This window comes from Cygnus olor, chromosome 24 (genome assembly GCF_009769625.2).
Source record: "Cygnus olor isolate bCygOlo1 chromosome 24, bCygOlo1.pri.v2, whole genome shotgun sequence".
In the NCBI taxonomy this organism is placed as follows: domain Eukaryota; kingdom Metazoa; phylum Chordata; class Aves; order Anseriformes; family Anatidae; genus Cygnus; species Cygnus olor.
The window spans coordinates 3,053,628-3,079,123 of record NC_049192.1 but is presented as its reverse complement, the minus strand read 5'-3'; the positions used below and the strand labels follow the sequence as shown (position 1 = coordinate 3,079,123).

Here is a 25,496-nt window from a genome sequence, read left to right as displayed (position 1 = left end):
TGAAACCTGTTTAAATCACGTAATCCATGCCCCAGCTCTCCCTCTTCCTGCTGCCACCTCCCAGCCAGCAGCCCCCAGGTAGCCCCCAGCACTGGGACCAGCTCACGGAGGCAAATCCCTCCAAGGTGGCACTGGAGGGGCAGCTCTGATGTTTCCTTGGCTGGCATCTTGCATCTCTCCCAGAGGAATGGTGATGCAGTCAGGTGAGAATTACGGCCTGGACAAAGGCAGGAGCAGTGACAGGCTGAAGATGTGAGCGAGGCCTGGCTTACAGGGAGGAGTCGTGGTGTTCCCTTAGCGAGCCAGCTGAGATAGGTGAGCAGAACTGACAGATATACGAAAGCTCCCAGGATCTCACTCTGATAGGGACAAACGTAATTAACCGTGACTCAATTGTCAGATTAGTGCTTGTTTAAAGCCTCCCCTTTGGGGCTTCTCTCTACACGATACCGTACATGAGACTGCAAGTTTGTTTTCCGGAGGAATTTTATAGAGTTTGAAAGCAGGAAGGATGGGGCTGACTGGGGACAGGGCTTCAGAGCAGACTGTAAGAAGTAAGGCGTTAGTGAGACTGCAGGTACACCGGGCAGAATAACGCCTGGTTTATGCTCCTTGCTGCTGCCTCCACTTTGCACAGAAGCTACAGAGTGCATCAGTCTGGCATAAAAGACAAAAAAGTGAACCGAATTGGAAACGTAGCTTCAGCTTTACAGACGCTGAGAGCCAAGAAACGTCCACGCACGCAGAGCTTGCAGCCGCTTCTGGGTCCGTTAGCTACGATCTTTTCTCTCAACCCTGCCTTCTACAAGCACCGAATGTGCCGTGGTTTAATGGAGTTTTGGTCTCTTTCAGGAACTTTTACTCACAAAATGGGCAGGCTGTGCTCGTCCCTGTAGTGTGCATGACCATATAAAGCATTTGAATGGAAAAATCGTTGCTTCATGACTACTTTGTGATTCATGGGTTCTTCCAAGTCATCAGGCTGGTCCACAGTGGTTTTGTTATACAGCTCCAAAGCTGCAGAGGGGAGCAACCCTAAGTTCTCTGGTGCTTCATTCAGTTGGCTGCAAATTAATTTGAACTTCCAGCGTTGTAGGGTAAGCATTTGGCAAGAAATAAGTGGGGGAATACAGTTACTGGGGAAGTTATGTAGGACTGGAGCAAGAAGCTTTGCAGTTCTCTAGGAATTGGCACCATTTCTCTTTCTGGCTAGCCTGAGCACAACATCAGTGAGGTTTTCTGTCCTGGAAGCGCTGGGCAAGGCAACCAGGGGCTGCCTTTGTAAATCTTGTGGGTGTTTGCAGCCTGGACATGTCTCAGGGCTTGCATGCTAGTTAGCCTAGTTAAAAGGAATCTGATGTTACAAGTCAGTGCTGAGAATCTAACCTACTAAAAAATACCCTTTGTAAAGGCTGGAGGCGAGGCGCTAGCCCACCTGCCTCTGAAATAAAAGCAGCACTGAAAAAGTTCAAGTGTTTTTTCTGTCTTAGCTCGCCGCCTTACCCTGGGGTAGCAGAGTCCCCTTCCAGGAAGGCAGGGTGGGGGGAACTCCGCTCTTCTTTGCCTGTCCTTCACACCTCCTGCAGCTGCCCCAGGAGCTGATGCATTTAGCAGCCAGCTGTGGCCAGGAGAGGGGCGGGGGCAGGCTCTGCAGTTGCTCCTAGCACAAGGACTTGCAGGAGTAAAGGCACAGGGGGGACGCGGAGCGGAGAAGTTCAAGGTCGGTAAGTTCAGCTGTGGATCCCACAGAGGGCAGCTCAGCAGGTACAGCGTAGAGAGGATCCCCTGGGTGGTTTGTGGATCAGTGTGGGTGGCATTGGTAAGTAGACAGCTTGGAAGAAACTTAAGACAGCAGTGATTTTAGCTATTTAGTCAGTTATTTCTAGTTATACCTAGATCTGGGTGCTATCAATGAGATTCACCAAGCTTGAATTTGATACACATTTATCGGGCTTTTAAATATTTAGAGATGCTTGATCTTCAGGAAGGATTTTATCCCCAGTAGTGCTTATTTCAGGAAAACGTAATGGTATAAGAAATAGCAGAAGCCTCTTACAAAGTTAGTATCTGTTTCTTAATTCACGGGGCAGTGGGAGGGATAGGGGTGAATGTTTAACACCAGCCATCAACTTGAATGTGTTTTAAAACCAACTTTTGTCAACTGAAGTATTTTCCACTGCCTGCTAGATACCTGTCCAGCTTATTTTGTCTAAATCAAGGATGTTGTTACATTCCTAAGGCATAAGCCTGGTTATTTTGCTAGTGTTCGTTTTTGAATGTAGCTGAGCATCCGACTCAGTCTTCCCGAAGCAATATAGTACGACTCATTTCCTGTCTCTCAGGAATCCCGTGGCAGCAAACCTAGATATTTCTTTGAAATATATGAAAAACTTTGGCTTCAGATTTTTAAGTTAAACTATTACAAGGGTTAAAAGCTGACACCTCTCCCAGAATCCGCACAGTAAGCTTTCCCAAAGTTGCAGCTGTGTGGGCAAGCTCAGGAGCCAGGCTTTGCTTTGTAGTTCATCTCACACTTTACCAGCGTGAGCAAGAGTCAATTGCAGGACTTCCTTCAGTAGTGCCCGCAAAAAATGCAACTAGATTAATGTCAAAAGGAAGAATTTATTGTAACTTGTTCCAGGGAAACAGAACAGCTTTGCTTTAGCGATAAATCGGTGTGCTGTAGAGCTGAGGCGATGCTGTGTGAAAATAAGAGGTCAGGACTTGAGTTCCTTCTCCAGCAGGTTCGGTTTACTCTTTCCCGGAGTGCAGCTAATTAACGCTGTCCTTTCTCTTTAAGGATAAAGAAGGTTCTGCCCCACACAAAGTAGGTTCAGATCGTGCTGGATTGTGTTGAGACCATGAGTCATTACAGATCATTCTGCATGTGAAGCTGGGCTCTTTGGGTGGATGCTGAAACTGATAGGGCTCGACAAATTCAAATAGCTGCAGGACTTCCCCTTTTGTTCCTTTCCAGGAAAGGATCATTTCACCTGCTCAGCCAGCAGTGCTGTTCAAATTGTTAACTTGTGGCCTGCATCTAGTCATTCTGGATGAAGGCTGCAGCAGCTTTAGCAGGTTTTCATCTCTTAAAAAGCAGGTGGGGAATGTGCTAATCATTGCCATCAGCCCTGGCTGCTCAGGGCTTTGCTCTTCTGTGAGGATTTCCCTTGGGGTTATTGTGACTCAGCTTCTGTTCTCTCCCCCTCTGACTCAAAGATTTCAACATACTAAGCTTGCTAACAGCGTGGCAGAGACTGGCACTTCCCGTGAGCTGGCAGGTTGAGGTTCCTCACCAAGCCATGCCACTCCTCGAGGCGGACAGAGCAGAAGCATCCTCAGTGCTGCAGCAGCCCCAGTCCCTGCAGCTCTGTCCCAGTTCTTGTGCAGCTGTTTTTCACTGAGCAGCTGGATGCAGCCAGGACAGAGCAAAACAGGTCTGTGGTAAGAGCAGGTGAAGGGGTACAGCGACATCAGCTCCATCAGTCGTTTAGGATATGCATGCGGGGCTATTTTTAAAACGCTGATTTCCTGAAACTTCTAAGAAGTGGAAGTGATGAAACTCAAGAGCAGGTTTCTCAGCTTAACTGGTACATGAAACTTCTCGTTTGTAGGTCTGTGCCACAAACAGCTAATCACTGCCACAATGACATCTTCAAGCTCTGCCCAGCATCCAGCAGCTGAGAATGCCTGCAGAATCACTCTTGGACAAGCTAACCAGGTAATTATCTCCCCTACTTACCTTCATTGCTTTCCCCTCCCTAAAGCTCCCACTTTTTCCATCAAATTAAAGCTCTTTAATGCCATTTAAGTAAGAAGAATTTAGCCTGACGGAGTAGGGCTTTTATCCTGAAGATTTGTTGCTTTCACTACCAGATCAGAGATTTATGAGTATTTTAAAGGAAAGAAAAATAGAGAAAGCAGTTAACGTGGGCTGTAGAAGAAATGGCATGATGCATGTTTTCATGCTGGACCTGTACTTAAAAAATTCTCCATAGAGCATTTCTCCTAGTGCTAGACTATGTGACAGTTGTATTGGAGCACCATAATGTGCTATGTTGGCCTTTATTCAGGCAGTAACACATCCCCATGCCTTTTTTGGAGTTGCTTAGGTAAGTGGCAAACACAGCACTGGTCGTTATTGCCTATTCTTAGAGCAGCCGAGGAACAAAAAGGTAGCTGTAGCTTCGAGCCAAGGCCAACATGCAAGTGCATGGTTTGGGGGTATGGTAGTCTGGCTCTGACCCAGTATGTTGTCAGCCCAAAGAAATATTTGTAGTGTAAACAGTGGCTAGAGAAAGCTGCTCTAAAGCAAGATGTTTCTCCAAGACTGGCATCCCACCTGCTAGAGCCATTTCATTGGAAAAAAGCATCTCTGCAATATGGAAGGAGGGGGCAGGAGCAAAAATGAGCTGAGAGGAAGGTAGAAGATCCTCCCATTTGAGGCTTAATTTAGAAGTTTTGAAACATAGCCAAGTCCAGGGCGGAATTCATATGTATGAATATTTATTCCAATCACTGCTCAGAAAAGTACATAAATAGGCTCTGATATTATTACCAAAATATTGATTGTCAACACTCAGTTTCCAGACTAACGCTTTCATTTTGGCTGTATTGTAATAAATAAGGACCCCTTTTAAATGGATCAAGCTAACTAGGTTATTTCTTTAGTAAGAAAGATATGAAGAGTTATTTCAAAATCTATTTGAGACTGGTCATTAGAGAAATGAATGAATGCAAATACATAATTTCATCTTATTGAAAACTAAGTGCTGATACATGCAATTACTTGTGTGGTGCTCAGCTTTTTCCTAGGGAAGAAGCTGTCTTGGAAAGACTTGTGGCTGGACATGAGTTGCTCTGAGCTTGAAAATGCATCTAACAGTTACAGTAATGAGAAAACAGATAGACCAGATACACTCACAGCAGAAATGAAGTTGTACAATGTTTAAACAGTGGAACAAATGCTTTGCCAATATAACCTCAGATAGCTGAGTGACAAATTACATTTGTGACGAGCAACCAAACCCCTCCTCTTCTTACCTTATGCAGGAAAATGGTACTGCAGCTAAAGCTGGCTGTTGAGGAAAAGCAGGGCTGTAAGCAGACTGTTCTCATTAGGCAGGAAAGGTCTTACAGTTGCATTTATAAAAGTAGAACGGAGGGGTGTGTATGAGGTGCAGGTGAGCCCACCTCACACTGATTGCTGAAGTCCTTTACTAGCAGAAATTACATGCCCCTGAGAGCTTAGGTCTTGTCAAACTGTAGGGGAAACAGCAACGAACATCATGTGCTGAGGATTGGACTTTCTGTCCAGTGACAGATTGAAATATCTCGCCGTATTAGCGTCTGGGCGACAAAGGAGAACAGAGGAAGAGGCTCAGTGTGGGAAATGTACACATTAGCATACAATATTGTACACAGTTACATAGCATTCAGCTTCCAGGCAGAACAGTGGGGGCTTTCTGACATTTTTTAAGAACACAAGACGTGGATCCAGGGGGTGACACTCTCCTAAGAACTGTTAAAATTCTTGTGGAGTAGATGAAGTAGTGGTGCGGGGGAAGTAGCTATTTAAAACTTGCTGCTGTTTTGCATAGCGTCATCTGTCTCCTCTGCTACTCAAAGTTGCTTGGGTGTGTGGGTGAAACCTAAAGAGGTTGTGCCGCAGTTGCATTGTTCCTAGGATTCTTTACATTTCATATAGTAAAGATTTTGGTTGGTGATTGAGGTCCGCAGAAAATACACATTCTGATCCTTGACGTTAATTAACCATCCTTGCTCCTGAATATATGACTCAGTACGTTTGGTTAGTCACTGCCTAGGCCTCCATACCATGGGTCTGAGTTTCCGACCTTTCCTCACATGATGAATGACATCAAAGTTAATTGGACAATGTGAGCGATTAAAGCCTTTGGAGCAGTCTGCCCAAGTTCCTTAGCTTTTTTTGTCTTGCACTTGAGTCAGAGTGATTGTGCTAATTTTCAGTCCTTCTAACTTCTTTTTTTAAGCATTTGTCCATGCAGATGACTTGCAAAAGAGTACCAGCCCTCAGCAGATTAGCCTAAGGCAAGTGGTGTTTCCCATGACTTCCGATTCATCCCACAGTTGTTATCTCTGTGCTTGGTGTGACAGCCTTACACAGGTCTAGCAACTTGGGCTTGTGAGCTGTGGCAGGCATGCATGCCAGGGTGACATGCTTTCTCTCAGGACACTTGTCCTTCTAACAAAAATCCCTGCTTTGTGTTTTAGGTGCGACCCAAACTGCCACTTCTGAAGATTCTGCAGGCTGCAGGTGCCCAAGGAGAAACCTTCACGCTGAAAGAGGTGGGCTCAGTTTCTCGGCACTGAAATTGTGCCTGTCCCTGGTCGCTGGGCAGATGGCTCTTTGTGGGGAAGGGCTGGGGCTGGCTCTTGATTCTTCTGTGCTTGGAAGCCCTACCTGCAAAACGGGGATACCATACCCATAGGGCTGCTGTGATTTGATTGATCGTTAATTGTCCTGAGAGCCTTTGAAGGAATTGGGAATGGAGTGTGAAATAAAATCAGAAACCTCTTTAAAGAGAGGAAAGGTGGAATAGATAGTCACATACCTGAGAGGGTGTAGGATTCAATTGTCTTTCTGTCTGCTCAGTGCATGAAAGCCTTAAAAATTGGATTCTAGTTGATATTTTTCTTTTAAGTTTTCTTTGAAATGGCTTGTCAGCTAAACCTGAGAGACCCTGTGAATTCATTTATTTTAAGATTAAAATGCAATATATGTACGAGATTAAAAAATGACACCGACTGCGATTTACAAGAGTAGCCTGTCTGCAAAGAATTAAATGCAGCGGTTTTTCATTATGAATGTGTCAAATATTCCTGCAGAGCCCTGTGACTTATTTTAAACACTTATGCATTTAAATAACTTATTTAGCTTCTAAAAAGTTCTGCAAAAACAAATTGAATGGTTTAAATGGGGGGAGTTGAGTATTAAACGCAGGTTGCTCATATGGATTAACATTTTAATTCCACTAAGTCAGTTTTTCTGCAGTGAATGGCATCCTGTTAGCATAATTTTGGTGACATTTGCTATCATTCAGGAGGTCACTTTGGTGGGTAATGGGGGATGGATCCTTGTCTATATTGTGCTTAACTTTTTTCACTTTTTTTCCTCTTGTACTGTGGATTCCTCACTGTAACTGGTAGTGTCTGGTAGCTCTCACAGGATGTTTTCTCTCCATGCTTTGTGATACTGATGCTCACATTTTTGCATCTTGCAAGCTGTCTCCTCAGGAATGACACTGTAATTGTGGTCATCCTTTAGTAATGGTTTATACAGCTTTTAGCTGGTGATACCTTCTGCCTCCTCCCCATGCCATTTCATTCTCTTTACTCTGAGCTGTTATATTGTTCCCTCTCCCATTTCAAAGAGTGGACCTTGAATGACTTGCTACCATTTTTTCAGGGTTTTCTGCTCCGTGTCTTGGCCCTGTCTCTGCAGGGACAGTTCTTTGTAAGGTTGATGTGAACAGCAGCAGGCTCCATCCAGAGCTCTCACTGAGGGAGACGTCCCAGATAAGTGTTATCACCCATGGTGTGTTTCTTTTTAGTGTGGGATAGTGGAGCGACTCCTATTTATCCATCTTCAGCTCAGTTTTCCCTCCTGTCAAGGGTTAATAGTTACAAACCTTACATCAGTGTGGTAAAGCATACCTCTTCCTTAGTTGTGAGGCACTGATGGATGCCAGAAATGCAGAATTATCAGGTACTGTTTGACTGACACTATGTAAGGAGGCGAGTAGCATAAACTAAAGCAAATTTCCAGGGACTTTGGTGGTTTGGTTTCAGCTGCAGATGTGGCTAATGGTATGTTCCGTGTCCACAGGTTATGCATCACCTAGGACAGTATATAATGGTGAAGCAGCTGTATGACAAAAGACAGCAACACATGGTGTATTGTGGAGGAGATCAGCTGGGGGAACTGCTGGGACTGGAGAGCTTCTCTGTAAAAGATCCAAGGTAAGAAAAAGCAACTAACATATGTTGTCTCATAGAGATTGCTGAGGCAGGAGACCCTTGATGTCACTGTTCCTGTTTACAGTCACATAAGCCTCCATGAATGCGGAGTGCCCTGCTCAGTGACTTTTGGCTAATTCATTTGGCAAGTTCAAGTTCAGCTCCTTTGTTTTGAAAAGCCAGTTCTGAATGGTCCAGACAGTGAGCTGCTTGAGGTGACATCTTTTCCCCCCTTTTATTTCTGTGTCTTCTCAGACTGTTGGTTTCAGACTCATGCTAAAGGCTGCACCCCTCAGCTAGGTTCTGAGCTAGACTTCTCTGTAGCAAGCATTTAGCTAAAGAGTGGCAAAAATTGCCCTGCAGATTCCAGCATTTCTTTGCATAATAAACTATCTCCTTCTTTCCAACAGCCCAGTCTATGAAATGTTGAAACGGAACCTGACTTCTGCTGCAATGACAGGTAGGTTTGTCACAGTATGGACAGGTATATTCAATATAGTGTTGATGTAACTTGGGTAAGTAATGATATTCAGAAAAGAGACATGTTTCTGAAGTTGGAACAAACTGCTAATGAAGGCTTTGACAAGACAATCTCTTTGAGTATGTGTCTTTTTTTTGTGTGTGCACCATCAGTAGCTGTGGTATGAAATCAGTTAGCTGGTTGAGTAATACAGCTGCCTATAACCAGTGGACAATCAGAATGGCAGACAGACTAAATATTGCAGATGTACAAATCAACGTGGCTGAAGTATCTCATCCAAATGGTTATTGATTTCTCAGTCTTTTTGCAGTTTCATAGCATTCTGTGACTTCTCTCTTACCTCATTTTATGCTTTCATAGTCTTGAGAGTGAATGTAAAGAGTGCTGGAAACCTAACCTAGTTCTGCAATCCAAAGAGGTCTGGACTTTAATCAAACCCTTGAACCTTTACAGGTTGCTATTAGTTTTTCAGCTCATGAGAGAAATAAATCTATCTACATCAAAAGTCCTTCAGTCATAAGTTAAAATTTGTACTTAACTTAGTGTCAGCTGATGGCTCCCTTGCAGCCAGTTCTCATTGTACAGCTGGTCATCTTCATGTGAAAATAAACATCTCTTGAAACCACAAATGTGGAAATCATGGGTGAACTATACCAGGGGATTTGTGCAGTCTCCTGTCATTTGTCCTGGGGTCTCCAAGCAGATAATATGGGCTTAGTTCTTCCTGAGTGCTTAGTCTGTTTTTGCAGACGGACATAAACGCTAGTTCAAATTTAGAAACTAAGAAAACATGGCCCTAAACTGACCAGTTGTCTGCTTTAAGCCATATATTAGTGCCTCTGAGGTTCCCCTCCTTTCCCTGTTTATACAAAAGAACCTTCCTAAGCAGACTGTTGTCTAAACACTTAGCTACAGATTAACTGTGTGAGTGCAGTTTCCCTTGCTGGTGGTACCCTGGCCTTTTACCTATAGGCAGTGTATGTGGAGAGCAAAGGATCTCAGCAAAACGCTCTCCTCTGCTGCCCTGTTCCCTTCCACTTGGTGTGTGCATGTGGCTGTGCACGTGTGGCTGGGTGTGCATGTGTGGTCCGGTCATAGCGTAACTATTTCTAGTTGTGCCAAAGGAAGTACTGTTCCTTTAGTGAGATGGTCATTGAGTTTTACTGCCATGTGTGCCTGTGTGTGTGTGACTACGAAGCGAAACAGGTTTGGCAGACCAGGCCTTTGACAAATATGTAGGAAGGATGACTCTTGGTATTGTTTTTCCTTTGTTGCAACGTATCAATAATTGAAGGTGCTGTAGGGCATAAAGAGGCCATTCTGTTTCATGTTGTGTAATAGCCACTTGTATTCATTAGCCAAACCAGTGCTTATCAGAACATCACTTTGCAGATTATCCTGCCCACTTCAAGTACACTTGTAGAAAGAAAAGTGACTGCAGTACATCTTGATAATAAAGATTAAGCTCTTACATAATGCTTTTTATCAGATGATGTCCTTACATGGCTAACTTTCACTCTTAGTATGAATCACATGAGGAGGTTTTGGGAATACCTACTTCTCTTTAAGGGCATTTTACGTTCAGTTCCTGATATATGTGGGCTTCAAAGAAAGCCTTCCAGTAAGTGGAGTGTATTTTCTTAGTGTTTAAGACTAGTACATGTCGCTTGTGAATTGTTAGAAGGGCAATTCTTCAGCTCTAATGCCACTGCAGAGGCAAAGCAGTGATGGATGAGCCAATTGGCTTCTGATTTCCTTCAGGTATCAAATAATTAGTGACTACAGAAGCTGTATGTTGAGGGAAGGGAACAAAAGAAAGCTGAACTAATGCGTGGAAGGCAAAAAATGTGGGATAGAGCCATGTCATTTTGTGGTCCTGTGTTTTATCACTTTAAGGTCCGCTTTTCTGCCTACGGGGTAGTTTTTCAGTGCTTTCATATCAGTGCCCTGATTCGTGATGTGAATCAGATCCTTCATGTCTCCTTGGCATTCTGCAGAGAAATTCTAAACTGAAATGGGAGAAAGCAGGAGCCATCCTTGCATCTTTTGTTTTCTAGCAAGTCATCCTCTTCAGAGAGTGAATTCCTAAATACAGCTCTTCTAGTACGTACAGGGATTCTGTTGATTGTTCTTGCTATTTAGGTTGGCCTTTTAATTAACTCGTGGGGCCAGCATAGTTGTCTGGATTAAATTGTAGTATGGCTATATATTCAGTTACCAAGGAAGGAGCCTGCTGTGCGTGGGATTCTTAGTCTAGTTATTGTTCTTGATGCCCACACCCTTAAGGAGGATGCGTCTCTAAGCAAGTACTGAAAGCAGTAGTGTTCTCAGGTATTTGTAAGAACCTTACTTTTTCTGTTCACCTTCTTCAGTGTAGATCTGATCCAGCCTTGAAGTTGAAGTTCCCACCCTCTGCTGTTGCTCTGGGTTTCTGCTTCCATGCAGGCCTTGTGTGTAAAGGACCTAGAGCTCACAACTTGAGGACAGGCCGTAGGAGACAGAATAGTTTTTCACATTGGGAAGAAGGTTCTTACGTGCTGTATAGTTCCATCAAGCTGCATTTCTGGGGAGGCGCAGCTGCCGTATTCCATAGGGTATTGCCTCCATATGTGTCTAGCAAACCCTAAGGAATACTAGAGTGATGCCTCTTTAGGAAATGGTCAGCTCTCTAAGAAAGAAGGGGCTCTGTTTCCTTAAAGGGTTACTTAGAGGTCTGCCAAGCCTGGCTCGTTGGTTGCTTGCTGAAGACCCTCTGTGTTGTGAGAATGGTTATTACCAGGGAAGGTTTTTTCTTTTGTTTTACCTGCTATCTAGATGCTGCACAGAATCTCGCAAAGGAACAGAGCGTCGATAAGCCAAGCCAAGACCAGCTGAAGGTAAACCCACTGCCTGGTGGTTTCTTTTGTTGTACAGAGTGCCCCTTCTCTGTACCTGTGCATGGTGGACTGCCAGAACTTTGTGCTGCTTGGCTGCCAGGTCCTCACCTTCCTGAAAGTTCTTGGAGTCCACAGAGCAGGGACAGAGTGACCCTTCTCTGTTCTCATCATAGCAGAGTACCAGTCTCTGAGCGCGTTTCTCTGGGGTGTAGCACTTCTAGTCCTCAGTTCCTCCAGCGTGCTCTGTCTCTTCACATCTTTCCCCCTCTCCCTCATCCCCTCTCTGAGTAGGAATTGCCAAATAATTAAAGTTTCTAAAAAGTGTGAATAGGTTTTGTGTTTAATAGGATTGTTTTTGAAGCTTTCAGGCAGAATCTGAAACCTAGGAAAAATCTTTGCGTATTCTAACTTGTCTCAGGTGTATTTTGGGGTTAAGGTAATTGACCTGGGAGGTGTCTGTTCACGTTGAAGCGGGCCAGAGAGTCACGAAGATCACAGTATTACTTCGTTTAAGGTGGCAGCTTTTGGATTTTTGCCAATCTTAAGATTTTTCCTGGGTTGCAAGTATATTGTTTGTGCTGATTACAGATGCATTAGCCTTCCTAAAGAGTTAACAGTGTGTATAGCTTTTGTTCAGAAACTCCTGTTTCTCTTCATGCCTTTTTGGTGTTGTACTGCAGCTGGTGACTCGGAATGGAAGTGCTACATCCCCTTGTCCCTATAAGCTCTGGTGGACTAACATCTGTTTTTTCCTTCCTTCATGCAGTTTAGCCCACAAGAAGGTTCTGACACTGTCATCAGAGAAGGTGAAAGCAATACATCTGCTGTGTCTACCTCAGAGCACAAATGTGAGAATTATGGAGGTGAGTGCCAGCTTTTCTGTGGTGACAGTGTGTACAAGCACTTCTCCTTCCCCAGTGTGACACGTTGAGCTTTGTATCAGGCAGCTGCTGGAGGAGGGTGTTGGGAGACTAATAAGAACTTGTGAAATGCAATGTTTAAAACTCATCATTTTATGGCAAAGATTGAGAGAACTGCAAATGTCTGTCAAAGGTATTTTATGATAGACTTGTTTTCTAGCTTGGGTATTTGGTCTCATAAACAAACAAACACTGAATAAAATGGCAGGTTAAGCCCCAAAAGCACATCTATCACTAAACAATGCCATCAAAAATCTTACAGACCTTGCTGAAGGGTATTTTAAATGCTGAAATTATACTCGTATCTATTTATCTTCCCAAGGGACTCTCTCCTCTGATTACGTAGAACACAGCCTGAGCTGTCTGCAGTCATTACCTGCAAACCAATCAGGAATCTGAATAACAATGGGAATTTTTTTTTTCCTACCCACTTTAAGTATCATACAGCTCCTTCATATTTAGACATTTCCTTTGTTTTAGTGTCTGGGGATTTCTTGCTGGTTCACTCAAGGATTTCTGATGTTACAGAAGCAATTTTCCTGTTTTTCCACCTTCTACTCTCAGATTATTCTCATATCAAGGAAACTAATTTGTAAACCTAAATCATCTTTGCAAGTGTGCGTATTTCTGGATAAAATGAGAGCAGTAAATATTTTCTTGGCTGCATGTACAGAGGAGGCAGAAACAGTCCTTGTCGGTGCCTTTGAAGCTCTCAGAACTGAGGAGAGATGGATTCAAGGTTATCTTGAAGTTCAGACCTCTGAGTTGAGGATCATAGACTAAACTGCGCGGGCTAAAAAGAAGGAGGCTGAAGCAGGGGTCTATGGAGAATAGATTTTTACCTTTCTGCTTCCTATTTTGAACCTGGTTTGGGAATTCAGGAGCTCCCATCATTTGAAATCTGAACCAAATTCAAACTAGTCCTTTCTACATATTAAGCATTCAGGAATTTTCTCTGTGTTGACTTGGATAGAGTTCTGAAAGAAGAGTTCATGTTTGTGTATTAAGCCTTAAAATTAAGGTAATGCTAAAGAGAAACGTGTACAGTTGTAGAGACACTGGGAGCTCTGGGATGCTTCTTTGACCTCTGATGGCTGTGCGGTGACTGTTTTGGCAAGTTTGCTTGGATAGATAAACTGGAACAGACATGCAGATCTGACATCTCATTACACTTACACAAACCTCAAAGCTCTTAGCAGTATCTCTGGCTTTCAGATAGAGCAAGGAAGATTTCTCAAATCAGATGGGGCCAAATTTTTCTCTGCTAGTCTCTTAAATGATGTAGGTGTGGCATGACTTAGATTCTACTTGGCTCTTACAGACAAAGACTTAATAGAAAACCTCTCTAAAAGCAAGAAGCCTAAACTGGACCTAGTGTTTGAGGAATGGGATGTAGCTGGTCTTCCATGGTGGTTTTTAGGCAACCTCAGAAGCAATTACAAGTCCAGAAGTAATGGATCAACAGATATTCAGACTAACCAGGTGTGTAGACTTTTTAAAGAGGTGAACTGTATTCTCTTCCTCTCCTCTTTTGTGTTCCAAGTAAATAATAAATTCTTGTTCTTTCTCTTCCCTTCCCACATCCCTTCAGGATTTTCAGCCTCTCCTTTCTGTGTTCCTGTCCCAGCCTTTCACATCAGGTGGTTGGTTACCTTTAGCGTTGTTAAATAAACTAGGCAATCTGTTATCCACTGGAGGACCTTCTGAACTCCAGAGCACTGGTTGTATTGCAGGAGCTGCCCCTCTTCTGGGTTGAAAGTTGTTACGCAGTGCAGATGATGGTGGCCAGCTGCTATATGGCCAGCTAGCAAGGGGAACGAGCACAGTGCTGCTGCCAAAAAAGGGGTGGCTTTTTTTGAGAGTAGTGATCTGTCCCTTTTTCTCCTAGGGGTGACTGGAGAAGCTGAGCAGGGCTGAGAAGGCTGTTAGGAAAAAGGGCGAGGTGTTCACTGGCCGTGGCTGCAGTGCTGGTACTCCTGCTGCTGATACCCTGAGCTCTAAGTGGTCTCTCTCGTTTCTTCTCCACCAGGACATAGACACTGCCATTGTTTCAGATACTACTGATGACTTGTGGTTCCTCAATGAAAGTCCGTCGGATCAGACCAGTGCTGCAGTCAAAGTGGAAACAGCTGACTGCGAGGAAGTGAAAGAAGGTGACACAAAGGTACCTTTCCAAACAGCCACAGCATACATGTTCCACTGGTTGGCCTCGTTTAAGCGATTGCATGGAAAAAAAATCCTTTTTCACATGAAAATCCTTTGCTTTTCATCTGTCTTCTGGTGTTACATTGACTTGAAAGGAGCTAGATTTGTAATCATCCAAAATTTAAAATGTGTTTAGAAAAAGCTGTCACCATTCTGTATGTGGTGTGATAGCTTTCCTTTGTAGTTAGTCAGGGTTTTGGTTTAAATGTGCATTTTCAAGGCACAAAATTAATTTAAAATTTAATTTAAAATTACTTAAAATTGTAGCACCAACTCTACTAAATCTCTGGCCAATATCTGAAATCTAATAAAAAAAAAAAGGGGGGGGGGGGGGAAGAAAATCTCAGCTTACATTGTGCTAATGTTTTGTATAAGATAGGCTTGCCTGAATCTGCTAGCGGACGTGGTAGTAACGTTAGTCCCAAGAGAAACTAATCAGATTTATGTTTAAGTGATTGAATTCATGTTTTCTTCCATGGAATTTAGTAGGAACACCCAGGTGTATATGCTTCCATTTGTATGATTTTCTGTGTACATCAGAGAGACGAATTGATCACAGGAAAATACAACTGTAAAACAGTTCAGCAACAGTTATCAACAATGTTTTGGAATAGATACAGTACATAAAATGGCTTTTCATTCACTTCTCTAAATGGATTAATTCTCATGGTGATTATATTGTTATTTTAGTTTTGCTGTACCGTGCCAGGCACATCGTAAACAGATTCTTGCAGCAGTTCTGACTGCATATCTACTTTTCCCAGGTGACCGAGGATGCATGTTTGCATGACTTTGAGGATTCTCAGTGCTTAAGCGATGACACGGACACAGAAGCTGCCTCTGAGGTAGGCATCCTTTAGGTCAGCATTCCTTGCTTGGAGTATGCTGCAGTCCTAGCTGTAGTTAGAAAAACTCACCTTACAGCTTCTGGTCGGGGTAGGAGAAGCTGGTTCTTGTATGGGTTTCAAAGGCCTAGAAAAGCACAAAATCAAACAAAAAGCATTTCTGTAACCTCTGGGAAGGAATGTAGAGAAGTTGGCCTGACCTTATCTGGTTTGTTTTGGACAGGGCCGAGTTAAGTTCTAAATTGGATGGGCATTAAACAGTGGCAGCCCAGGAATGCCCACCCAGTCCAAAGACAAAATGCCTCCACTGGCCACAGAGCAGTCCTGGAACTTACGTGGTTTTGACGCTTTTTGGGGCAATGTGAGAGGATTTATATGGATTCTAGCTAGGAGTGTTTTATCACCGAAGTGGCCAAATACAAAGTGATCATACTTGAAAAACTTGTCAGTGCAAATATCTGTGTCAGAATCAGCATTCCACTGAGTCCTGGACATCCAGGCCGGCTACAAAGCTGTCAGTTGCTTCATTGTGGTCTCTGCCATGAGAGAATCCACACCCCACCTCACCCCTTTTTTCTTTCTCAGACAATTTGTATGGTCAAATCAGGAGGAGAGTCTTTTGAGTCTTTGTCGTAAGTCAGCAAACGTGTATCATGATACTCATGATACACAGCCAGTGACACCAACATTTTTTAGCATTATTTTCTGGGCTGCGTATGCTCGATGAATTAGGATGTCCCTAGCATTGGGCAGCTGAAACATAGCTCTGATCTTGGGCAGCTCTTGCACTTGCTTTGTGGGATAATCAAGGACGCCACTATTAGTTGTGCAGATTCATCAGGTGCTAAATGATTAATGAGTCTGGCAGATACATTCCTAACTGATTGCAGGAGCTCTACCCTTGAATTTAGGGTGAGATACCTGAAGATTCAATAAACTGCACAGCTCGAGAACATTGTATTCTTGCAGAGTGGTGGAGGCTGGGAGAAGGGCAGGGCAGTCAGTGGTTAAGGAGAGGTCTGCATCTATTGAATGCACATGGGCAGTAAAATATTCCTTAGGCTTTCTGAAGTGCTGATAATCAAAGTAGCAGCCATGCGTCTGCAAGCCTCAGTTATAATGTCCTCTTTTGTTGAAGCTCCTTTTCTGCTTTTCCTATGCTGAGGAAAAGAATTGTATGCAATAATACATTAACTTGCTGCTGTTTTTGTCTGCCTCGATCATTCTTCAGGACTGCTGGCAATGCACCAAATGCAAGAAATTTAACTCTCCAGGCAAACGGTACTGTTACCGCTGCTGGGCCTTACGGAAGGACTGGTACTCAGATTGTCCCAAACTGGCTCATTCTCTTTCTCTGTCCAACATTGATGCTATGCAAAACAAAAACGATGATGAAGGGATAGATGTCCCGGACTGCCGAAGGACTATTTCTGCTCCAGTTGGCCAACCTAAAGACGTGTACGTGGTAGAAAACAAATTACATGTAGATCCCTGCAGCTCTATTGAGTCTTTGGATTTGGCACGAGAATGTGAAAGCAGGGAGTCTCTGTTGCATTTCACTGAACATAAAAAGGAGGAAGAAATACAGTCTTTAGAGAGTATAAAAAAATTACTGAATCCTTGCTTCTTATGCCATCACAGACCACGGGACGGGAATATTGTCCATGGAAGGACTGCTCACCTTGTGGCCTGTTTCAAGTGTGCAAAGATGTTGAAGAAAAAGAGATCACCTTGTCCAGTGTGCAGGAAAGAGATTGAGATGGTGATCAGAATCTTTATGGGATAGTTGTACCAGTTCAGGCCTTCTCTACAGAAAGGTAGCACACAGATTTTCTTGCACTCTACACAAACCCTAACTTCAGAGCTCATCAGGCAAACACCAAAGAGAATTAAGATTCCAAACTGACCGCGAACACCAAGGAACCAATCCTCTGCATCAAATGAAGTAGCATCCATTTTTTTGTCTGTTTAAATGAAAACCTGTAGGGAGCAGGCCGTAACCAGCATGTCGGTATCAATGCCCTAGCTTTGAAATTGTCTAAATCATTTACTATGATTCTCTGTTCTGACAACTGGTCCTTGCAGAAAGCAAGTTTTGGAGAGAGTTATGATTTTGGCTGTTGGAGTGTTCTCCAGTAAGTCAAACGCTGTGCAATGTTTTTTAAGGGAGGAGTCTGGAGCTGAGAAATAATCTATGCAGAGTGGGTGGGGTGGGAAGGATGGGAGGGAAGGGTAGGTGAAGAGGGTTGTAATTTAGAGAAGCCATTTCTCCAAGGATCAGTTCTCTTGAAGGCGATGAAAAGTGAATATCCATGTCTCTGATAAGATGTTTTTTGTGTTTGTTTTATGTGTGTTTGTTAACTAAGGTCCTTTTGCTTCCAGACTTGAAATGAGCACTCTCAAATTCTCAATCTATAGCTATCTCAGGTTACATACCAGTTGGGAGACAAGTAAGATGTTATACTGTGCTGTGTTGTTGGATTTTTTTCATTTGTATTGATTCTTGTTTCATTTCAGTACAGTTCTATGTCAGCTGTTGTTGCTTTGTTGAAGCCTGTCCAGTGTTAGCTCAGAATCTGGCGTGCCAGCTGGCTTAAATTACAACAGCTCTTTATAACAGCACCATTGCAACTTCCACAGCTGCAGCTTCCACCATTGCTGCATTTCATCAGGCCAGTCTAGAAGATGCTTGCTGGTTTAAATGTGCATTTTCAAGGCACAAAATTAATTAAAAAAATTTAAAATTACTTAAAATTGTAACACCAACTCTGAACCAGGGCCTTTGAGGGGGGGAAAAAATCCTACAACGCACTGTCTATGGACTGTGCTTGGTGTTAATTTTTTGAATGCTCTCCAATGATTTCCTTTCCCAGTGATTTAATGCTTCAGATCCGTTTCAGCATTTATGTTGTTCTCCGAAGTTATCTATGGTTAGTCTACTGGTTGTTAAAACTCAACTAGAACTTCAAAAAGGGTTACACATTTTTAAGCTATGAGATCATACACTAGAGTGTACTCAGATCCTCCTCAGCCTACTGGCTTTGTGAGGATTTATGCTCAGAGACTATTCCCCCAAGGAGAGGAGCTGTGTTCTTCACGTGTGTAGAAGGCAGGTGGATGTAGTCCTAAATCAGGGGTGAATTGTAGGAGTGTAAAGCCTTGGGGCTCCCAGAGAATTTCCTGCAGCCACCTTGGATGTCCTAAGATCCCTGGCTAGCCGGGCATCCCTTCTCCATGCTTCTTCCAGCTTTCCCCTCTGTGGATTCTGGATAGGCAGAGGAGTCTGCGGAGTCAGTGGGAGAAGACAGCGCTGTGGGAGCATGCATTAAGCATTATTTCTTTTAGTTTTCTAGGTCATTATTTATTTTAAACATAAGGTTAGCGAATAGTCTTGCCATCCATTTAGTCTGGAGTTCACGATTGTGGGCCAGAGAGGTGAGGGAAGACAGTTCTTGACATGTTCTCCAGGGCTTTGGAGAGCCTGTATGAGGTAGCAATAGCGCCTTCACCTCTCGCTTTCAGTATACAGGTGTTTGAATTCAGTACAGTGTGTAGGATATAGCCTGTTTTGTCATCTTCTGTACAATTCCCTTTCTGATCTAGGGAGTGTTCCACTCCTGCCCCAATATAAGAAAAAAAAACGGGAAAAAAAAAAAAGATAGTGCTTAGACCTTGGTGCTTCTTTTGGCTCTTTCCCCCTCGTTTTCTACACTCCTTTTGCTGGTCCAGCCCTCGCAGGTCAGGTGTGCAATGAAAGCCCCTGAAACCTGCCTAGCAGAAAGTCCCAGCAATGTCCCATGTCATAGTTGTTGTTTCTGTGCAAAGATACTGGAGTAGGTGCTATATGCAGTCACTGCCTTATCACTGCCAAAAGTAAGATCGCTTGTATATTTTACGTAGTGTTGTGATTATTTCTATACCAGCTATTATTTAGATTGTTATTGTTGGCTGTTATTTACAGTTGTATTGTAAAAGTCGGGGGATAACCTTCTGTTTTGCTGCACTATCTGTACGTACGTGCGAGTGGATCCATGTGGAAAAAATTACTTTTTGCTTCCCTAACTGAAGGGCTCTTAAATTGCAGGTGATGCACTTTAATCATGCTAAGCTCAGTGGTGTTATCTCCTCGAATCACAGAAGGGAGTTCCTGCCAGGTAGTTGCTTCCACTTTCAGGTAGTTGCTTCCCTTTCAGGAGCGTGGGCTCAGGCAGCGTGCATTGTGGCACTTCTGGATACTGTGAATCTCCCCTCACCCCAATTGCTTCTAAAAACAAAACATTTTGCTCAAAGCAGTCTTACTGAATTGTTCAGGTGTGGCTGCGCTGAAAAGCATGTAATTTGTTGACCAAAAAAATGTAAGGAGAGTTTAGGTTTCTGTAAGGGGTTGAATATCCTTACCAAAATCCTACTGAGATCTGTATGCAGCTTCCATTGTTAAATGAAAATTGCTGTTGCTGTTGTGATAAAATCCAAATCCGCAGGATACGTTTTGGGGTAACGACCTTCTTATCTGTGACTTCTTGTTGAGTATAACCACGGTGTTTACAACATGCATTTGACAAGTTCTTATTCTTTTGAACTGAAATAGCAGTCGTAATGTCTCACAATGTTACAGTTGATCTTCCTTTTATAGAAGAATAAGCTATTGCAGCACAAGCACGTTGTGATGAGATGTAACTGTCCACCTTGTGGCTATGCTTTGGGGCGGGGGGGGGGGTGGTGAGGGAAAAGGAGGGAGGAAGAACATTTTGTTGCTTTAGGTATAAGGCTAAAAAGGTTGTAATTCAGCAAGAGCTGCTCTTTTTTTTTTCTGACACTTTTGAGGAAGTGCAGGCTTGAGGTATGAGTTGAAGAACTAGCTCAAAGCACTTGGTCGTAATATTTACGCCGCAATGCCATGAGATGTCGGCCCGGCAGTGCTATTGGTTTCCTTTTCTACAGATGTGACAGCTAATGTGGACTGCTATCAGAACTGCATTTTGGAGGAGCTGAGCATCTACCTGAGATGGGTGTGAACTCAACTTCTCTGACTACAACGTTGCTGTCTCATCACTCATGGCAGTTTTTCTCTCTCAGTGAGGTTTTACTATGAAGTGCAATACGGCAGAAGTGGTCCTCGGGCGAGCATTAGCAGGCATTGCTGCGTGTCTGTTCGAAGCGTGGAGCACAGCTGTCTTTTGACTGTCAGATTAGGAAGGTCTCTGTTTCACTGCTCCTTTCTCCAGTGACATTGGTTGCTGTTCCTCAGGAACCTGCTAAAGTCTCCCCAGCGTGAGTGTGCCCATAGGCTGGGCTTCATCCACAGATACCTCTGCTTTTCACTCAGAACTTCTGGCACCGTTTAACCCTAGAACCACCAAACTTCTTACTTGGACCGATGTTGAAACAGCATGGGAACCATGAGCCTCACAGCTGTATACTGCCGCTTAGTACGTTATAGTGCTCTTTGTTGCAAAACACTGTACGTCATTTGCCTTCATTCTGTTTTGGCAGCCAGAGGTACCCACAGCGCATTCACTGCATTCGCTCCTGCAAGTCTTTCCAGTTTAAGTGCCTCTTCGCAGTTCCCAGTGACTATTATTTGCTGATGCACCCGGCATATCAGCCTTTGCTTCATCTGTCTGTTCAAAAATCCGTGTCCATCCTCTGCTGAGATGTATCACGGAGCCAAATTTAGCCTCACCAAAGCTGCTACGTGAATTACAGAGAGCCTTTGGAGCAGCCCCCAGAGTGCTTGTTTCTTCTGAATGCTGGGTGTTTCACTGAAGACTGTTGCGAATTTTGTGCCTCTGTGTGTAACTTATTTATTACGGTGCATGACTGTGGTGGAACCCGTGGTGCAGCTAGCCAGGGTCCTCCCCATCATTCTGCATCCAGCAGTAATTGTATGTGCTACTGAGAAGCTGTCCTTGCAGAAAAGAAGTGGCTGTTGACAAATGGAAATGGCCTGGAAACTGAGCTTCAAAACCCACTGGGGTAGCTTGCAGTTGCCTGCTCACTCTTTGCCTGTTCTGAGCTTCATCTTCCTCTCCTGGAAGAAGAGAAATGTTCTCATTAGAGGCCTGCAGTGGAGGCTGACTGTTTCGGAAGACAGCATGATTAAGTGGTTGAAGAAAGGATGCAGAGCCAGGGCACCAGTCTCCGTTCTGGCTTTACTCTTGCCATGGTGCGTGAGGTGAGGAAGAAACTCCCTGAATCCTGTGCATGCTTGCACCTGCAAGTAGTGTTGCGATTCTTGAAAAGGAGGCACTGCGAGGCTGATCTTTCAAGGTCAAGAAGGACATCCACAGGTGATGTGAGGCTGATAAACATTGTGTGCTTGGAACGTCTCCAACATCTCCAGAAACAGGTTGCCTCCAGGCAGCAGCTTTCCTGCTCTGGAAATCCCTTGGTTATCTGTCCAAAGTGGCTGGAATTTTCCTTGCTGCTTAGAAAATCAGTGAGACCATGCCTGTGACCGCCTGGTGTTGTCTGGCCAGCAAAATCAGAATGGTCAGCAGCCCCAACATGGGTTACACACCTCAGCCACTTGCTTGCACTTGTTTATGATGCATACAGGCAGCTGTTGTGATTGCAGTTCTGTTTTTCTGTGCTATTACCCTGGTAATGTGCATTTGCTGCCCACACACGCACGGACACCCCATGCCTGCCACTCTGAGCAGGTGTTGTAGGAATCCGTAGCTGCTGAACTCTGCAATTAGCTTCAGTCTCTTATTCCTAGAAGACAACTGCCTTTGACGGTCAGTCCACGGAGATACATAAGGTATGAACAAACACGTTTTACCTCTGGCAAAGATAACAAAGACTTCCTCTTCTGGAAGGAATGCTTTCCTGCCCCGTCTCCCTAGCACCCTTCCCCTGCAGCCTGCTGTTCCCGAGTCTGAATCTGGATCTGAACACCCACCCGCACAGCGACCCAATAACCAGCCTCTGTGTGTTTGCACTATTTAAAGAAGGCACGTATCATGGAACTGATGACCTGTTTTTGTGTCCACAGCATAAATCTAATTAAATCGATCGCATTCTATGGCAATGTAGGTTTATTTTTTCATTTGTACTGTGTTTCGGGGAAAACTTTAAGTAAAGGCCTGTTACCAGTTACGTAGCCTGTGGTCTTTGTGCGCTTGCCTTCCCTGAGACCCTCCCTCCCTCAGGATGTGTCTGCCTCGCAGTTGAGAGGGGAAGTTACAGTGCAGGTACGTGCATCCGCAAAAGTCAGCGGGAGTGGCAGCATGAGAACAGCCCAGGTTTCATCTGTGCCAGCCTGAACAACTACTTGCTGTTCTTAAGCTGGAGCAGTTCCCCAGTCCCATTGCCACCAACGCTTGTAGCTGCTCCAGCTTCCCGGAGGGGTGAGCACCCCGTCACTTGCTTGTGTTAGTGCTGGGAGGTTGTTCAGCACCTCGCTGACAGTTTTTAAGCTGTTCACTTTGAGCGTGGGATGAAGGCAGCCCTGGTGAAGGCAGCGCGCCCCTGCTGCTCCCCAGCCAGCCGGCTCGCTAGAGGGCACCCGCTGGCTGCTGATGCGGGGAGCAGGCTGCTGCCAGCCTCCTCGCAGCTCTCACTTCCTCGCCTCTGGGCTGTACGTACCGAACCTTTAAGGCTGGCATAAATAGGTTGCGCTGGGATTCAGCTTTCCTTGTTCTCCTCTTGGTTTATGGTGCTGGTCGGGGAGCAGCAGGCTGCGCATAATCAGGAGGAAGACAGATGAGCGCGCCCTGCGCTGTGTGTTGGAAACCAGCACCGCGAACGCCCAGCGGTGATGGATCACTAGTTGCTTGCCAAGGAGGAGATGCTGCTGCTGCTCCATAACAAGCAGCGTCTTGATTGCATTGTGGGAAAACAATAAAACCCCACCTGTGGCAGCAGGAGAACCAGGGCTGGTTCCCCCATCCCTGACACGAGGCAGAAGGCAGCGCTGGCCGTGTTTGTGCCCCTGCTTGCTCCCTGGCTGCGTTTCTCCGAGCACCTTCAGGCAGGGCTGGTGTCCAGGTTCACCTGCGAGCAGGCAGCTGGTTTGCACCCAGCAGCCATTTCCAGTTCTGTCCTGCAGAAGCCATAAGAGCAGTAATTAGACTCGCTGGTAACCTCTGCCTACGTTCCAGCCTGCGGGGAAGTTTCTGGCTCTGCCTCTGCAGTGTTTTGTCAGCGTAACCTTTCCTTGCACCCTGCCAACGCAACCACCCGGTCTCGTTGTGCTCCAAAGAGCAGGAGCCGCATGGAGCAGAAGGTTAAAACGCTCATCTGCTGAAGCAATTCCCTTCCTGCTGCAGGGTCCCAAACGAAAAAGGTGACGTGGTGCTGCCTTGGGCAGTTGGGGCAGCAGAAGCCCCCCCGTGAGAAGGAGCAATCGCTGCTCTGCTTTCTTGTCCTTACAGCACTGGATCCAACTCCCAGTCCACTCCCAGTTTGTGCCAGTAGAGCCGTTAGGACAGGCAGGAGCCCAGCTGGGGAAGCTCAGGCAAGGTGCTGTACCTTGTACAGGATGTGATCCTCGCCTGTGTAGGAGCTGTTTATGGATAAACGCGACAGATTGCTCTGGGTGCCTTTCCCCACGGTGTTTTACTTGTTTGTTTTTCAGCTTCCCCTGACTTCCCACTCCTCCAGCTGTCCCTGCAGTCTCCTTTGGGTTTTTGGTGGAACGCTGAGCACGCCTTGGCATTCCTCTCCACCGCAGCTTTCGGTAAGGAGCTGGGCTCTGCTGGGATCTCTCTCTATATCTGCAGCCAGCCAGATGTTTTCACCGGGCTGCTGTGAGGAAGGCTGCTCCAGAGCATCTGTGTCCATCCTGTTTGCCAGGGGCTCTTCTGTGCTGGTGAGAGCCCCAGCCTTGCTCTGCCTGTGGGGTGAGCAGCAGCACTGTCACCGCAGAACTCAGCAGGCAAAGCGAATCCTCCCACTTCTAACAGAAAACATTGGAGCAAGGTGGAATTGCTCACCTCCAAATTCAATTGAACAGGGAGGGCTGGGCAGGTGCATGCTGGAAGGAACTGACCATTCATCTCACACGGGAAACAGCAGGACTGGCATTTCATCCTCCTGGCCACCACAAAGTGCAAGGCGGGTCTGTGGGGAAGAGATACCATTCTGTATCTTAACAGGAAATAAAAGACCTATTTTTGCTGCAGCGTGCCAAGTAGCCAGGGCTCGGTACTCCAGTCCTGCTCAGCTGCTTGCCTCTGAAATCCCTCTGCTTTGCCAGGCCACTTTATTTCTTATATTTTGTAGGAAAGGGATTATTTGGGGCAGTGGCTGTGACACGGGCTGGTGCAATGGCACTCCCAAACCACCGTGACCAGTTGCAGGGCCATGCTCTTGAGGCTGCTGCTAGGAGCTGGTGGCGCTTATAAAAAGTGATCCAAACCCCAATGTTTCTGGCACGAGCTGCACCGTCGCCGTCCCAACCACAAGCACAGGCTTGGAGAGCACCTCAAGGTCTATTTGGGGTCTCCTGCTGGAGTCACAGAAAACTCAGGCAGGGAGGCAGGAGGCGCAAAACCTCACCAGCAAACAGGCTCAGGAGCACAGGTGAGTGCTGGTAGCGCACAAAATCCAGGCTGGTTTTAAAAAGAAAAGCAGCTCTTTCCTTTCTGCTTTCCTTTCCTTTCTCCTTTTCTTTCTTTTCCCCTTTCTGTGTGAGTGTGGTCACGGGGGTCGACAAGCCCCGTGGCTGGTGATACCATCAGAGTGGTGACGATGAGGCCATGAGGAATGTGAACGAGTTGGAGGGAACACAGAAGGGTGATTCAGGAGGCGCCTTGCTGTCTCAAACTGCTTGTCTCCAGCCGTTAAGACATGGAAGTGGCTAAATATTTGCTGTTACCGGGCAAAGTTGTTAACTGATGAATAGTTAGGGGAAAAGTACTGCTCTAGAGCGAATGGTGTAAGGAGGGAGCCTGTCCTCAGTAAGGTTGTTGAAGTTATTGATCCTTAAAGAAGCCCTGGTGTCCGTGCGGTCATTTTGCCACACCTTTCCTGTCCTTTCCCCTTCCCACAGCTAAAGCCCTGTGAATGTGATGGCTGAAATGGCCACACAACCAGAACCAGCACCACAGTCCCGACGGGGATTAAAGGAAGCAGCGTGAGTCTGCGATCTGGGGGGCATGGGGAGAGCCGTGGCTTTGCTGCGCTCTGTCCCCGCTCACTGTGGGGCTCTGCGGGCACCCAGCCG

General features: G+C 45.2%; 1 protein-coding gene across 1 annotated transcript; it reads left to right on the top strand.

The window, feature by feature from the left end:
• The first annotated feature begins 1,713 nt into the window (after positions 1 to 1,713).
• MDM4 (MDM4 regulator of p53) lies at positions 1,714 to 21,236 on the top strand. Its single transcript, XM_040535538.1, has 11 exons — positions 1,714 to 1,819; positions 3,615 to 3,721; positions 6,253 to 6,327; positions 7,868 to 8,001; positions 8,409 to 8,458; positions 11,294 to 11,355; positions 12,122 to 12,218; positions 13,597 to 13,757; positions 14,305 to 14,439; positions 15,245 to 15,325; positions 16,557 to 21,236. The coding sequence occupies exons 2-11, from the start codon at positions 3,647 to 3,649 to the stop codon at positions 17,109 to 17,111; spliced, it is 1,425 nt and encodes a 474-aa protein (XP_040391472.1). The 5' UTR covers positions 1,714 to 1,819; positions 3,615 to 3,646; the 3' UTR covers positions 17,112 to 21,236.
• The last annotated feature ends 4,260 nt before the right edge of the window (positions 21,237 to 25,496 follow it).